The sequence below is a fragment of the Ostreococcus lucimarinus genome, chromosome 16 (genome assembly GCF_000092065.1).
Source record: "Ostreococcus lucimarinus CCE9901 chromosome 16, complete sequence".
NCBI lineage: Eukaryota > Viridiplantae > Chlorophyta > Mamiellophyceae > Mamiellales > Bathycoccaceae > Ostreococcus > Ostreococcus sp. 'lucimarinus'.
The window spans coordinates 186,852-200,467 of record NC_009370.1 but is presented as its reverse complement, the minus strand read 5'-3'; the positions used below and the strand labels follow the sequence as shown (position 1 = coordinate 200,467).

At 59.9% G+C, this 13,616-nt stretch overlaps 9 protein-coding genes across 9 annotated transcripts; 6 read left to right on the top strand and 3 right to left on the bottom strand.

Moving 5' to 3' along the window:
* Positions 1–115: 115 nt before the first annotated feature.
* Positions 116–1,675, top strand: OSTLU_13352 (predicted protein; the record flags this gene model as incomplete). Its single annotated transcript, XM_001421966.1, has 2 exons — positions 116–628; positions 743–1,675. 2 exons carry the CDS (start codon positions 116–118, stop codon positions 1,673–1,675), a joined length of 1,446 nt encoding a protein of 481 aa, XP_001422003.1.
* A 54-nt stretch (positions 1,676–1,729) lies between these two features.
* OSTLU_93862 (predicted protein) lies at positions 1,730–3,451 on the top strand (the record flags this gene model as incomplete). Its single annotated transcript, XM_001421965.1, has 1 exon — positions 1,730–3,451. One exon carries the CDS (start codon positions 1,730–1,732, stop codon positions 3,449–3,451), a length of 1,722 nt encoding a protein of 573 aa, XP_001422002.1.
* A 374-nt stretch (positions 3,452–3,825) lies between these two features.
* Positions 3,826–4,767, bottom strand: OSTLU_18518 (predicted protein; the record flags this gene model as incomplete). The annotated part of the gene is made up of 1 exon (XM_001421834.1): positions 3,826–4,767. One exon carries the CDS (start codon positions 4,765–4,767, stop codon positions 3,826–3,828), a length of 942 nt encoding a protein of 313 aa, XP_001421871.1.
* A 494-nt stretch (positions 4,768–5,261) lies between these two features.
* On the top strand, positions 5,262–6,745 carry PYR1S (Carbamoyl-phosphate synthase S chain). Its single transcript, XM_001421964.1, has 2 exons — positions 5,262–5,519; positions 5,706–6,745. Exons 1-2 carry the CDS (start codon positions 5,284–5,286, stop codon positions 6,715–6,717), a joined length of 1,248 nt encoding a protein of 415 aa, XP_001422001.1. The 5' UTR covers positions 5,262–5,283; the 3' UTR covers positions 6,718–6,745.
* A 257-nt stretch (positions 6,746–7,002) lies between these two features.
* On the top strand, positions 7,003–8,158 carry OSTLU_51690 (predicted protein; the record flags this gene model as incomplete). The annotated part of the gene is made up of 1 exon (XM_001421963.1): positions 7,003–8,158. One exon carries the CDS (start codon positions 7,003–7,005, stop codon positions 8,143–8,145), a length of 1,143 nt encoding a protein of 380 aa, XP_001422000.1. The 3' UTR covers positions 8,146–8,158.
* A 95-nt stretch (positions 8,159–8,253) lies between these two features.
* On the bottom strand, positions 8,254–10,135 carry OSTLU_25663 (predicted protein). Its single transcript, XM_001421833.1, has one exon. It carries the CDS (start codon positions 9,986–9,988, stop codon positions 8,264–8,266), a length of 1,725 nt encoding a protein of 574 aa, XP_001421870.1. The 5' UTR covers positions 9,989–10,135; the 3' UTR covers positions 8,254–8,263.
* Positions 10,136–10,487: 352 nt separating this feature from the next.
* OSTLU_28071 (predicted protein) lies at positions 10,488–10,955 on the top strand (the record flags this gene model as incomplete). Its single annotated transcript, XM_001421962.1, has 1 exon — positions 10,488–10,955. The coding sequence occupies one exon, from the start codon at positions 10,488–10,490 to the stop codon at positions 10,953–10,955; it is 468 nt and encodes a 155-aa protein (XP_001421999.1).
* Positions 10,956–11,024: 69 nt separating this feature from the next.
* On the bottom strand, positions 11,025–11,738 carry OSTLU_28070 (predicted protein; the record flags this gene model as incomplete). Its single annotated transcript, XM_001421832.1, has 1 exon — positions 11,025–11,738. One exon carries the CDS (start codon positions 11,736–11,738, stop codon positions 11,025–11,027), a length of 714 nt encoding a protein of 237 aa, XP_001421869.1.
* A 263-nt stretch (positions 11,739–12,001) lies between these two features.
* On the top strand, positions 12,002–13,588 carry OSTLU_93859 (predicted protein; the record flags this gene model as incomplete). The annotated part of the gene is made up of 1 exon (XM_001421961.1): positions 12,002–13,588. One exon carries the CDS (start codon positions 12,002–12,004, stop codon positions 13,586–13,588), a length of 1,587 nt encoding a protein of 528 aa, XP_001421998.1.
* Positions 13,589–13,616: the final 28 nt, after the last annotated feature.

Here is a 13,616-nt window from a genome sequence, read left to right as displayed (position 1 = left end):
GCGCGGCGGACATGAAGATCGTCTCGCGCGACGCGCGGCGTCGCGAGGCGCGCGTGGACGCGGCGCGCGCGTCTGTGACGCGCGCGTAAACGCGACACAACGCGACGCGACCGTCATGCTGTCGCAATTCTTCATCCTGAGCCCGCGCGGGGACGCGCTGGTGACGAAAGACTTCCGCAGGGACTTGCCTCGACGCACGCACGAGACGTTTTATCGAACCGTGCGCGCGTGGGCGCGCTCGCGGCGGCGTGAGGACGGCGAAGAGGATGCGGAGGAATCGGCGATGGGCGAACATTCTCGGGAATATAGCGGCGCGCCGGCGGTTTTTCGCGAGGATGGGGTGAATTACGCGCACGTCAAGGCGAGTGGGCTGTACTTTGTCGCGACGACGACGCGAAACGCGAGCGGGAGCGTGATATTAGAACTTTTGCATCGGTTGGCGAGATTGGTGAAGGATTATTGCGGCGCGCTGACGGAGGACGCGGTGAGGAAAAACGCGACGTTGGTGTACGAGGTGATCGATGAGGCGATGGATTATGGATACGCACAAACGACGTCGACGGAGATGCTTCGCGAGAGGGTATGTAACGAACCGGTGGAAATCGGAGGGGGGTTGGCGGGGATGCTGGTGAGCGCAAAGGCGGATTCGACGAAAATCGCGGCGGGGGCGCTCAAGGCGGGACAGAAGGTTGAGACGATGTTTAAAAATAATCTGGGGATGAGAGTCAACTTTCCGACCAAGGCGGCGATTAATTTAATGAACGCGGCGTCGGTGGCGAGTGGGGTGAATAGAGTTTCTAGCAGCGCGACGCAAAAGAGCGTGGTGAGCGCGTCGAGCGCGACGACTCGGGATGAGATTTTCGTGGACATCATCGAGAAAGTGAACGTGACGTTCAACGCGAATGGAGATGTAGTAACGTCTGAGATCAATGGGCACATTCAAGTACGGAACTTTTTGCAAGGTGAGGACACAAAGGTGAAGCTGGCGCTGTCGGAAGACTTGACCATTGGCGGGAAAGGTGCGAGCGCGGGTGGCGCGTATACAGGCGTCATCCTCGATGATTGCAACTTCCACGAGACGGCAAACTTGGATCAGTTCGACATCGATCGTACGATAAGTTTACGACCGCCACAAGGGGAGTTTTCGTTGATGCACTATCGAAGCGCCGACGACTTCAAGCCTCCATTTAGAATCGTACCGATCATCGACGAGAGCGTACCGTACAAAGTGGGCATCGAGCTCAAGCTCTACGCTGACTTTAACGCAAAACACACGTGTACGGGGTGTATCGTAACCTTGCCAATCCCCAAAGGTGCGATTGGCGCCACTGCTCGATTGCCAAAGCACGTCACGGCAAGCACGCAGCACGTCATGTACGACGCCGCCGAAAAGCAAATCGTCTGGCAGTTCAAAAAACTACCCGGCGGTTCCGATCACGAGTGTTCTGTACAAATCTCGCTGCAATCCGAGCGCATTCCAAACGTTCGTCGAGAGATTGGTCCGCTATCGTTGACGTTTCAGATTCCAACCTTTAGCGCGAGCGACCTCGCCGTGCGCTACCTCCAAGTCGTCGGCTCTTCCAACGAGCCTCGTCATCGCGATGACCCACCGCGAAATCCACACAGATGGATTCGTTACATGACCAAGAGTTCGTCCTACGTTGTTCGCATTTAGCTTTGTATTCAACAAATAGCTCGTCGCGAGCGCCGCTAATCCGCACTCCGAGCCATGAGCGACCGCGAGCTCCATCTCGCGCTCGAAAGAGTCGGCCCGCGGTTTACGCTCGGTGACTTACTCCTCTCCGAAGGCCCCGCGCTGGATGATTCCGCGGACGCTCTGCGCCAACGCGTCATCTTTGCCGTCCATCTGAGCGGTGGTCATCTCGATGTCGACGAAGAAACCCGAGAAGTCATCTACGTAGTCCCCGTGCGCGTGCGCGCGGCCATCTTAGCCCGTGATGTGAGCGAACGCGCGCGCCGAGCGCGTCGGGCGGCGTGGCGAACGACGATGCGCGCGGTGAGGGCCGCGTTTGGGTCTTTCCTCGTCGTCTCGGCGGCGTTGACGGCGCTCGCAGTCATCGCGTTGGTCGTCATCGCGCTTTCTCGAGGCCACCAGGGACGAGGAGGAGGTGGAGGGTCGACGCCGGTGTTACCCACGTACGTCGGGCACGGACGAGGGGTGAACGCGGATTTCTGGTACTATCTGTGGATGCGCGATTTGATTGAACTAGCGTATTGGAACGACGTTATGCGATTCGAACGAGCGCGCGCGTTTGATCGCGCGCATGGCGTCGCGGAGGGCGTTCCAGTGAGTAAACCGCGCGTTGGCGGCAGCGGACACGGTGGCGGTGGCGGTGGCGGTGACGATGGAGGAAGTGGGGATCCCGCAGGGCGAGCGAACGCGCCGCCACCGACAAACGTCGGCCCGCGAAGAGGCGGCGACGGCGTTGATGGCGATGAAGAAGAGGAAGAAGACGATTGGCTCGACCGCGATCGTGAGTTGTCATTTTTTGAAAGCATATTCGCGTTTGTTTTCGGAAGAGGTGATCCGAACGATAATTTGGAAACCAGGCGATGGCGCGCTGTCGGGGCGCTTTTGCGAGTGAACAAAGGCTGCGTGTTCGCCGAGCAAGTGGCGCCGTTTTTAGACACGTATCTCCTCACGAAAGAGGATCATAGCGAAGTTCGAAACGGGTTATTTGCCGTGGTTTTCGACCTTGTCGCGCACGCGCGACGACTTTTCAGAAGGAAGGCGGATGCCGAGCGAGACGTTCGAAGGATGCACGAGGGCTACATGCTCGAGGTCTTGACGCGTTTCGGTGGATTTGCCGAAGCTTCGGATGCTGGAGAGCTCATATACGTGTTCCCATCTTTGCAAGTGACCGCTCGCGCGGTCGAACCCTCTTCGTCGCGACTGATGCCGTCGCGCAGCGTTCAGGCTCCGACGCCGCCGCCAATTTACGAGCGAGTCCGACCTCTGTGGGAGAGCGGTGCGAAGATGCCGCTTGTTGTCGCCCTGGGATTTTTGAACGTAGCACTTATTTTCATCTTCCGTGCCGCCGGTGGTATGGACTTCAAGCCTCCACGCCAAAGTCAACTTCCACGAAGAGCCGAACAAACGATGGGACGTCGTGCGGGAAGATTCCGTGACGCCGCGCCGACGACGAGCACCGTCCCGATCGATGACTACGGCGAACCACCGTTGGTGATTCTTATCCTCGAGCTGTTCCCCAAACTGCTCAAACTCCTCATGCCGCTCTTGCTCGTGTACGCGGGCATTTTCTTCCTCGTGCCGACGTCACGAGCGCTGTACATCGCCGTCGAGAATCGCCAAATCAAGCGACGAAACGACGTGAGAAAGAGGCGTGCGCAGGAAATATTATCAACTAGCGTCCAAATGATCGACAAGCAGTCGCGCGCAAGGGGCAAGCAAGCTTTAGAAGTGGTGTAAAATTGTAAAATATTCCGCCGGCCCAACCGCCGCGCCACACTCTCGCGCGCCACGGTGACGATTTCGGAGGTCGTAATCGCGGTCCACCCCGCGAAGGGGACGACCGAGGACGCGCCGCGGGTAAAATCGTCAATCATGTCCAATTATCTCCTCGGATGCGTCTTCTACATGCTCGGCTCGGTGAGTTTCGTGTTCGGGACAGGTTTCTTTTTAGCCGATGCCGTCTCGTTGAACAAGGCGCGATGAGGCGCGGCGCGACCGCCGCGGCGTCCGTCCACGTCTCGCGAAGCATTCTTTGTTAGATTTAGTTGTTATTCTATTCGCACGATATTGTTGAAAGGGATTTTAGCTTACACGCCTCTGCTCGACTCCCGCTATTGCGAAGTGATGATGAAGAAGAAGGTCATTTGGAAGGCAAAGTTGATGAACAAGAAGTTGACCACGACTTGGGGACCGCCCAAGAACTCAATAAAGTAGTTCAACTGACCGTACTCGGAATCTTTCTCTAACTCCTTGGCGCCCGACAACGAAGCCTTGAACGTGGCGTACGGCTCGCCGTTGAAGTTTTCGGCGCCGAGTCGCACTTGGGCGCCGTTGAAGATACGGAATCGCCTGTTCTGCTTAACCTCGAAACCTTCTACGTAGGTGCCGTTCGTCGAGCCGAGATCGGTGATGTAAAGCTTGTTGCCCTCGGTCTCGAGTTCGCAGTGCACAGTGCTGACGCACGGCAGCGGGACGACCAAGTCCACCCCAGGCCCCTTCGCACGACCGATAATTTTCGACTCGCCGCGCTTGATCTTCAACGAAGGTAATTTCTTACCATTTGTACCTTCTTCCACGACCGACGTGAGCGTCCACGTGCCATCCGCAGCCAAACGGCTGTCCCCGGCGATGGCCGCGACGGCTTTACCGCCTTCCCGTCCCGCGCGCAACTTCATCCTCGCCGCCTCCCCCCTCTTCACGTCCTCGTCTAAAATCTCCCTCGTCTTATCCAGCCGTCTCGCACTCCGCTCTAGAATCGCCCCGAACCCACTCGACTTCGGCTTCGGCTCTTCCTCCACCTTTTCCTCGTCGACGCTTCGACTCACGCGCCCGCCGAAACCAAACGACGGCGCCCTTCCCGCGCGCTCCTTCTTCTCCTTCGGCGCCTCCACGGGCTCCTTTCGTCCTCCAAACGCTGGCGCCTTAAACTTCGGCTTCGGTCGTTCGTACACGTCCTCTTCCACGACCTCCACGACGTCCAAGTCCACCGTCTGCGACACCATCGCGTTGATCTTATCCAACATCCCAGACCCAAACTCGTTAAAGCTCGCCATCGCGTCGTCGATGTCCAAGCTCGCCCCCGACGCGCGTCGCTCGATCATTTTCCTCGCCTCTCCGCCCTCGCCCTCGTCTTCGCCGTCCCCCGCCTCGCCCTCCGCGTCGACGTCGTCGTCGGTGGATTTCTTCAATCGATCGAAAAACGTCGCTCGAACCGTCGTCGCGCGCGCTTTTCGGCCGGTCGCGATTCGGAGCTGGTTCGAGCGCGTCACCGAGTGCGTCGTCGAGCGCGCGCGCGGCGTCGTTCGCGCCGCGGCGCTGGACGGCGCGAGCATGGCGCGCGATGATTTGAGGCGGCGCGCGCGACGAGGTGGCGTCCCCAGATCGATCTTTTTCATCATCTCACATAATCTCACATACCCTAATGTCCGAATTTACATATTTATGACAGACTCGTGCGCGAAAACAGCGCATTGAGCGATCAAAGTAAGCCATGAAACACACGCGCGGACGCGCGATTCGAATGGCGGCTTCGCGCTGGGGCTTCACATCGCGGCGCCCGCGCGAACGCGATGCTGAGCTCGAAGCCCACCCCGCTGACGCGCGCGACGCCCGCGCGCTCGCTCCCGACGCGTCGAAGCGCCGCGCGACGCGCCGCGGTCGCGCGCGCGAGCGCGACGGCGAAAAAGCCGTGGGAAGAGCGCGACTGCCGCTTGGTTTTGGAGGATGGGAGCGTGTGGAACGGGCGGTCGTTCGGCGCCAAGGCGACGCAGGTCGGTGAGGTGGTGTTTAACACCTCGCTCAGTGGGTACGTCACGTCGTTCGCGCGCGTCGCGAGGGCGCGAGGCGCGGAGAGGGATGGTTGAGTCGGAAGCGCGCGCGGGCGAGGGGCGGATCGCCGACGGTTTTTGAAATCTCGCGCGCGCGCTTCGCGGACTTCGATCGATCGTCTGACTGACGCCGACGACGCATCGCGCGTTTGATGAAATTTTAGGTATCAGGAAATTCTCACCGATCCGTCGTACGCGGGGCAGTTCGTGTTGTTCACGTGCCCGCACATCGGCAACGTCGGCATCAACGAGGGCGACATGGAGAGCAAGCAGGTGCACATGGGCGCGATGCTGGTGAGAAACTTGTCGCTGAACGTGTCGAACTACCGCAGCGTGAAGGATTTGGGGACGTATTTGGAAGAACAAGGGGTGATTGGGATCACCGATATCGATACTCGTGAGATCACGCGTCGATTGCGGGAAACTGGTTGCTTAAATGGCGTGCTCACGACGGATGCCTCGTTGAGCGACGCCGAACTCGTCGCAAAGGCGAAGGCGTATAATATCGTCGGGAAGGATTTGATCAGCGAAGTGACGTGCAAGGAACCGTACGAGTGGAAGGAAACCACAGCGGAGTGGGAATTCAGTAACGAAGCCAAGGCGAACAAGGATTCGTTCAACGTCGTGGTGTACGACTTCGGCGTCAAGCACAACATTTTGCGCCGCTTAGCTTCTTTCGGGTGCAAGCTCACCATCGTTCCGGCGTCTTACCCGGCGGATAAGGTGATGGCGATGAACCCGGATGGAATTTTGTTCTCCAACGGTCCGGGCGATCCCAGCGCGGTGCCGTACGCGGTGGAGAACGCCAAGCAAATCCTCGGTAAGCTTCCCGTCTTTGGCATTTGCATGGGCCACCAAGTCCTCGGCCAAGCCTTCGGCGGGTCCACGTTTAAGCTCAAATTCGGTCACCACGGCGGTAACCACCCCGTTCGCGGCCCCGACGATGCGGTTGAGATTTCTTCTCAGAACCACAACTTCGCCGTGGACCCCAAGTCCTTGCCCGCGGGCGTTCAAGTCTCCCACGTCAACCTCAACGACGGCACGTGCGCCGGCATGGTTTGGCCCGAGCAGCGCGCGATGACGATTCAGTACCACCCCGAGGCGTCTCCGGGTCCGCACGATTCCGATCGCTGCTTCGCGGATTTCGTGCAAATGATGCGCGAGAGTAAAAAGTAACGTCGTATTTACCTAATCTACGTCATAGCCACGAGTTTTAAAATCAAACCGACCGACGCTCGACGCCGCGCCCGGCGCGCCCCGCGCGCTCGAGGGGAGGATGCGGGACCCGCGCCGTCGTCCGCACTCGCGCGCGCGATGTCGCACGCGCGTCCGCCCAGAGCGCAAACCGACGCGTCTCGAGACGACGCGTCGACGCGAGCGATGCCGCGCGTCGACGGCGACGACGACGACGCGCGCGAGAGCGATCGCGCGTCCACGCCCGAGGTGGCGAAGAGACCATCCATGGGCGCGCGCTCGCTGTCCTTCGCCCCGTTCGACAGCTTCGGCGACGGTGAGCTCGAGCGCGAAGAGGTTCAGCGCGTGACGCCCGGAATCGAGCTGGAAAGACGCGCGACGGCGTCGCGAACGTCGACGCCCGAGGACGCGGCGACGCTCGCGAGGTTGTTGGACTGCTCCGGCATATTGCAAGACGCGTGCGCGGCGATGATCGATGACAGCTTCAATCGATGCTTTCAAGAGTCCGCGGAGGCGAATTGGAATTTTAACTTTTATCTGCTGCCGCTGTGGTGGTGCGGATGGGTGATTCGACACTTTGTCTTGTTTCCGTTGCGACTGGGGTTCATTTTGAGCGCGAGCGCGGCGTTCGCGTTGGCGTTTATGTTTTCGCACTACTGCACACCGAGACGGTGGGGATTCGAGAGAAAGTGCGTGGAGCTGTATGCGGCGGCGTTTGTGGTTTCGTGGACGGGAGTGATCAAGTATCACGGGCCGAGACCGTCGCGAAGAGGACACATGGGAGGGATGGTGTACGTCAGTAACCACACGTCGATGATCGATTACTTAGTGATGACGCAAGTCTCACCGTTCGCGGTGATACAGCAGAAGCATAAAGGATGGGTGGGGCTGTTACAGAGAACGGCGATGAATGCGATAGATTGCATCGAGTTCAACCGCACTGATATCAAAGACCGCAACACAGTGGCGACGAGACTCAAGCAGCACGTGGCGGAGAAGTCGCGGTTGCCGCTGTTGATTTTCCCCGAGGGCACGTGCGTGAACAACAAATATTGCGTGATGTTCAAGCGAGGGGCGTTTGATCTCGGCGTGGACGTCGTGCCGGTGGCGATAAAGTACAACAACATTTTCGTCGATGCGTTTTGGAACTCGCGGCGACAGAGCTTTTCCAGGCACTTGTGCACACTCATGAGCTCTTGGGCCGTCGTCGCGGATGTATGGTACATGGAGCCACAGAGAAAACGTGAGGATGAAACAAGCATCGAGTTTGCGGAGCGTGTGCGAGGAATGATATGCAAGCGCGCGGGTTTGAAAGCCGTACCCTGGGACGGTATGCTCAAGTACTATCGACCTTCGCCGCGCGAGTGTGAAGCGCGTCGCAAAGCGTTTTTAGCGGGTCTCATGGCTTAGCCTCATAACCTTCATGGCTTGAAATAGATTTCTTGTAACTAGCTACCGATCATCTTTCGTACACGCAACGAAAATTAGTGGTGATATTAATACAATGCGACTCAACGAAAAGTACAGTTCACAAGCGCATCGGTTTAAACTGTTCCCAGCGTTGGTCCAACGTATTGAGCGAGAAAGCAAAGCACGCCTTGCAGTCGCGCAAAGTGTCGTTGAGACTTTTCAACGAATCGCGTTTTACAAACAGTGCGTTCAGCTCGTCGGTGTCGGCTCCAACTTGCTTGATCTCGCACGCGGCAATATCAGTCATGCACGAGTCAAGAGTTGCGTTGATACTCTTTTGCATTCGATCTTGCACCAAACTACCGAGCTCGTAGCAACGACGTACGATATCCAAATAGGGCTGACGCGCCGCGGACTCCGACTTGTCGAACTCAACGCGAACGCTGTCCACAATTTTATTCAAGCGCGCGACTTCCGACTCGAGCCCATGAAAGTGAGCTCGTTGCTCGGTGATGATGGCTTCGAGTTCACTTTTCCTTTTCGTATCGGCCACGGTATTTAAGACCGAGAGTACACCGTTTAACGTGGTCGATACTGAGTCTCGCGTAGCGCTCACTTCGTCCAAATCCGCCATGGCAACTTTAAGCTTGAGGAAAGCGTTGGTGAACTTCCTGAAAAGCTCTTGCACTTCAACCGCGGAGTCTTTGATTTTCAGCGCGACACCGACGTCTTCAGGCAAGAAGACGTCGGTAGACAGAAGTTTACCGTAGTGTTTGTTAAATTTGTTTCTCTCGCAAGGTCGGGATCGCGGTCCGCAGCACTTTGTGCCTCGTAAAATCTGATCGTAAATCAGAGGCATAATCATTATTGGTGAGTTTTCTTCGCTCGGCTCGATGTGCTTGCAAAGTTCAATCGCTTGACGCTCCAGCAGCGTCGTCCTCTGCATCGCGTGTCCCGATTCCACCGCCTGTCGCTTCCAACCCAACGAGGTGACTCGCGGGTCGACACCAACCACGGAGACGACGTGCTTTTTCGATCTTTCGCGCTTGAGCGCCACCCGCCCTGGGTCGACGAGAGCGGTATTTGTCTTCACATTTGTCAAGTCAGATTTATCGGTGACCGAGCCATCGCGCTGAGTCACCACGATTTTTGGTGGCTGCACGCGAAGCGGTTGCCCCTTCGGCCAACCGTTCTCAAAGCGAGGTTCACCGCAATAAATCGCCAAAACTTCCATGCGAGTGATTCCAAAGCGCTCCAACGTAGCAGACGACGTCACCCACGTGCTCGCCTGCCTGTTTGGATCGGATTTCGAAAAGATTTGCATGATGTCGTCGTCGTTGCACCGCACGCGTCCATTCGTCGCGACGTAAAATATTTCGCTAAAAAATGCCAGCGCGTTCGCGTTCGAGTACCAATACGTCCCCGGCGAAAACGACTCCTTCCCGTAGTAATGCAACAAAAATTTATCGAATTTCTCCCGCTTGTTCTTCGCGTTATGCAAAACAATCGCCCCCAATCCCGTCGGCACCTTCAACCCCACCGCGCGAATCAGCGCGTTCGTCCACCTATAAATCAACCGCCGATGATCCGCATTCTTGATCCCAAGCCTCATCTTCAGCGCGCTTTCGTTGATTTTTATTTTTACCGATCCATCGTCGTCCCTCGCTCCCTCGCGCGTCCCTTCGCCGCGTCGCTCCCGCCGCGCCCCCGCCGCGCGCCCGCGTCCCTCGCGCGCGGCGTCGCGCGCCCCCAGGAGCAACAGCGCCCCCATCGCGCACGGATCGTCGCCGTTCGCATCGCACGCGTCGTCGTCGTCGCGCGTCGTCGCGCGCGATCGCGGCATCGGTGCCGACTCGTCGAAGCGCGTCCTCTCGCGTCCTCTCGCGTCCTCTCGCGCGATCCGGCGCGTCGCGCGATCCGGCGCGTCGCGCGAATCGACGAATCGCCGCGCGTCGCGGTCTCGCGCGTCGTCGCTCGGCGTTCGCGCGCGCGCCGTCGTGTCCGGCGACGCGACGACGACGCGCGGCGATTCGTCGATTCGTCGCCAGTGCGCCGCGCGCGCGAAGCGTCGGCTCGCGACGCGATCGCGATCGAACGCCGATCGCGTCGCCGTCGCCGCGCGCGCGATGCCCAAGCGCGCGAGCGACGAGGCGCTCGCGGACGAGCGCTGCGAGACGTGCGAGCACTACCACGCGCGCGGGACGACGTGCGCGGAGTGCGGGCACGTGCGCGCGCGCGACGCGGAGGCGTCCCGCGACGCGCGCGGACGAGCGACGACGCGGGACGGCGGCGCTCGGGCGCGCGCGCAGTCGACGACGGTGGTGGAGGTGATCGAGAGGTTCATGCTGGTGGGCGCGTTCGAGCACACGTCGAGCGAACGCGCGCTGCTCGCGGCGGGGGTGCGAACGGTGATAAACGCGGTGCCGAGCTGCACGCCGTGCTGCAGTGGGAAGTATTTGAGCGTGGTGACGCTGAACGCGAGGGAACCGCCGGAGAGGGGGTTGGATTTTAGACACGCGTGCGAGCGCTTGCAGGCGCTGCACGCGCGGTCGGCGAGGGCGTACGAGTCTTATCCGATGAGAGTGTTGGTGTATTGCATGAGCGGGCGGTCGAAGGCGCCGTCGGTGGCGGTGGCGTACGTGATGTTTAAGATGCGGATGAGCCTGACGGCGGCGAAGGCGTTCGTGGAGGGACGGTATCCGGGCGGGCACAGAGGGATGCGGCTGAAACGCGAAGACGAGGAAGCGCTCGAGGCGTTCGAGCGCGAGCTCGCGGAGAATCCGCCGGACGCCATGCCGGAGGGGCAATAGATTGACGAATCGATATTATTTGCGCGCACGCGTTGTACAACATCGATTAAAAGCTGCCGCTAATACATATTACTTTTTCTTGCCGAAGAGTTTGCCGAAGAACCCGTCCATGTGGTTTGGGTCGTCGTCGTTCGATCGAATCTCTTCCAGTTCCCCCTTTTGCCACTGCAACGCGTTCGGCTGGTAATTTTTCGCGATCTCGGTGTCCTCTAAGGACACGTAGACGCGAAGCTCGGTGAGTTCCACGGGTGATCCGCGCTTGGTGTTCGCGAACATGCAGTCGCCGCCGTCTGGCATGGTTTCGTAATACGTCCCCAACCGCGACCTCGCGCTTCGTCCCTCGAGCGAAATCTTCAACCCGTCCGGCCCCCACTGCGGCCCTTTCCCATCCTCATCGATGATCGCCATGCCGCTCCCGCCCGTCTTGGGCAGCTTGACGGCTTTACCCGTTTTTCGATCGAGCACGTACAAAAACGCCGAGATGGCGTCGCGCGCTTCGCCGTATCCCAACCAACCGATCGGATTATATCCTCCGAACGTCTCCCCGTCCGCCGTCTTCCCGACCAACACGGCCGCGCCCTGACCGTCGAGTTGCGTGTGAAACGCGCGCGCCGACCACCCGTGCGTCCTCGCGTCGTACGCGCACCCGAGCGCCAACTTTTCCAACTGCGTCTGCTTCAGCGCCGGTCGAATCTCCCTCACCTCCCCCTCGTCGCTCGCCAGCGCCGCCGCCGACGCCGTCGTCTCCGCGGGCCACTGATCGGGCCACTCGTCCTTGTTCATGCGCTTCAGTCCGAACGGTTCGGGGTCCGCGAGCGCGTCGGCGCCGAAAATCTTCCCGACGACGTCCGTGATGAAGTCTCCGCTCGATTCCTTCGCCCGCGCGCGCGCGCCGCGACGCGCTCGGGCGCGCTCGGGCGCGCGTCGTCGCGATCGTCCCTCGTCGCGCGCGAGGGCGACCGAGACGCGCGGTGCGCGCCGCGCGAGCGTCATGACGATGACGCGGCGCGATGTGACGCGGCGCAGATCGCGACGCGCGGCGCGCGATGCGGCTTCGCGCGCTCGCCCGCGGCGCGCTCGCGGAGGCGCTGACGCGCGCGCGCTTCGCCGACGAGGCGTCGCATCGCGCGAGCGCGAGCGCGACGCGCGCGAGCGGGCGCGCGATCGCGCTTAGGTTTCTGTCGACGACGACGACGAACGGCGACGACGACGACGACGCGGGCGAGGACGCGAACGCGACGACGACGCGAGCGACGAACGATGACGAGGGTGACGACGCGACGGCGCGGGACGCGGAGACGGCGAAACGGCGGACGCGACGACGGACGGCGCAGACGCGAGCGAGGCTCGAACCGTCGCCTCGGGACGCGGCGAACGTCTACGTGAAAAACATGCCGCCGGGCGTGGACGAGGACATGCTGAAGCGGACGTTTAGAAAGTATGGACCGATATTATCGGCGAAAGCGCTGAATCCCGAGGGGCCGTGGCCGGGCGGGCTGGTGCGCTTCGTGAGGGCGGAACACGCGGAGAAGGCGATCGCGGCGGCGAGCGAGGGCGAGTTGGGGGCGCTGGACGGCGCGCCGGGGGCGTTGGTGTTGCGATTAGCGGCAAAGAAACCGCAAGAAGGGGAAGTTGAGGAGATGTCACCGACGCCGAGGCGAAAGTCGCGAAAAGTGATTGAGAATTTGACGTCGCTCGTCGGCGACGACGGCGAACCGTTGGACGCGGAGGCGGCGGCGGAGGCGTTGGAGAGGCGAGAGGCGGAGATTGCAAATCGTCGCAAGATTCGAGCAGAAAAGTTAATGGATCAGAAGGCAAAGGCGCGGGAGATGTCTGAAGCGCGGCGTGCCGAACGCGTCGCCGCGGGGCGAGAAAATGTTAAATTTTTCGTGCCTCGCTACAAGCGACGCACCGACGGCGGCTCGGTGGATGATTTGAAGTTTGATCCATCGCTTTTAGCATCCACGTCGTCGCGACGTAGCAAGGATGGCGCCATGGGAATGGGTATCGCACAGCGTAGACGCGCTGCGCCGTCGACGCGTCGTCGCGAGAAGAGAGGCGACGCGCAAGACGCGAAGATTCAACAGGCGCTCACCGAGCGCATTCGCGTCGCGCGTCAGCTTCAAGCCGAGAACAAGACTTACGATTATGACAGGCAAGAGTTCGATCGTAAGAGTTTGCTTTTGTTCCACGAAAACCTCGATGTTGCGCATATCATCGAAACGCCACGCCTTGGGAGCCAAGAACGAGCGCAGAGCGACGAAGAGTACGTCGAAGCGAACAAGGAGTGGCTGATGCAAGCCGCCGAGGTGGAGAGCGAGGAAGAGTTTGAGTTTTTGAAGAAGGAAGCGGTGGAGGCGAGAGCGCAGCAGCGCGATTACGAACGTTTGATGCGTAAGCGCGCGGGTTTGTCTCCTTTCCGCGATAACTTCCTCGCCGAACGCGCCTCGCTCGAAGCCGTCGTCTCCGACATCGACAAAGACAACGTCTTGCGCGAAATGTCGAAGATGGCGGTGAACACGCTCGACGCCAATCCGTATTGGAAATATGCGGACAAGATTCGACTTTTAGAGAGATTGGAAAGAGAAGCGACGGTGATGTCAGGCGTCACGGCGGAGGATTCTTCGTCTTAGCGCGAATGATTTGAAATTGAAATGCAGA

Coding starts and splice junctions, on each gene's coding strand:
- PYR1S (XM_001421964.1), top strand. CDS start 5,284: ATGCTGAGCTCGAAGCCCACCCCGCTGACGCGCGCGACGCCCGCGCGC. Junction 5,520..5,705: donor TTTAACACCTCGCTCAGTGG/GTACGTCACGTC, acceptor ATGAAATTTTAG/GTATCAGGAAATTCTCACCG.
- OSTLU_25663 (XM_001421833.1), bottom strand. CDS start 9,988: ATGCCGCGATCGCGCGCGACGACGCGCGACGACGACGACGCGTGCGAT.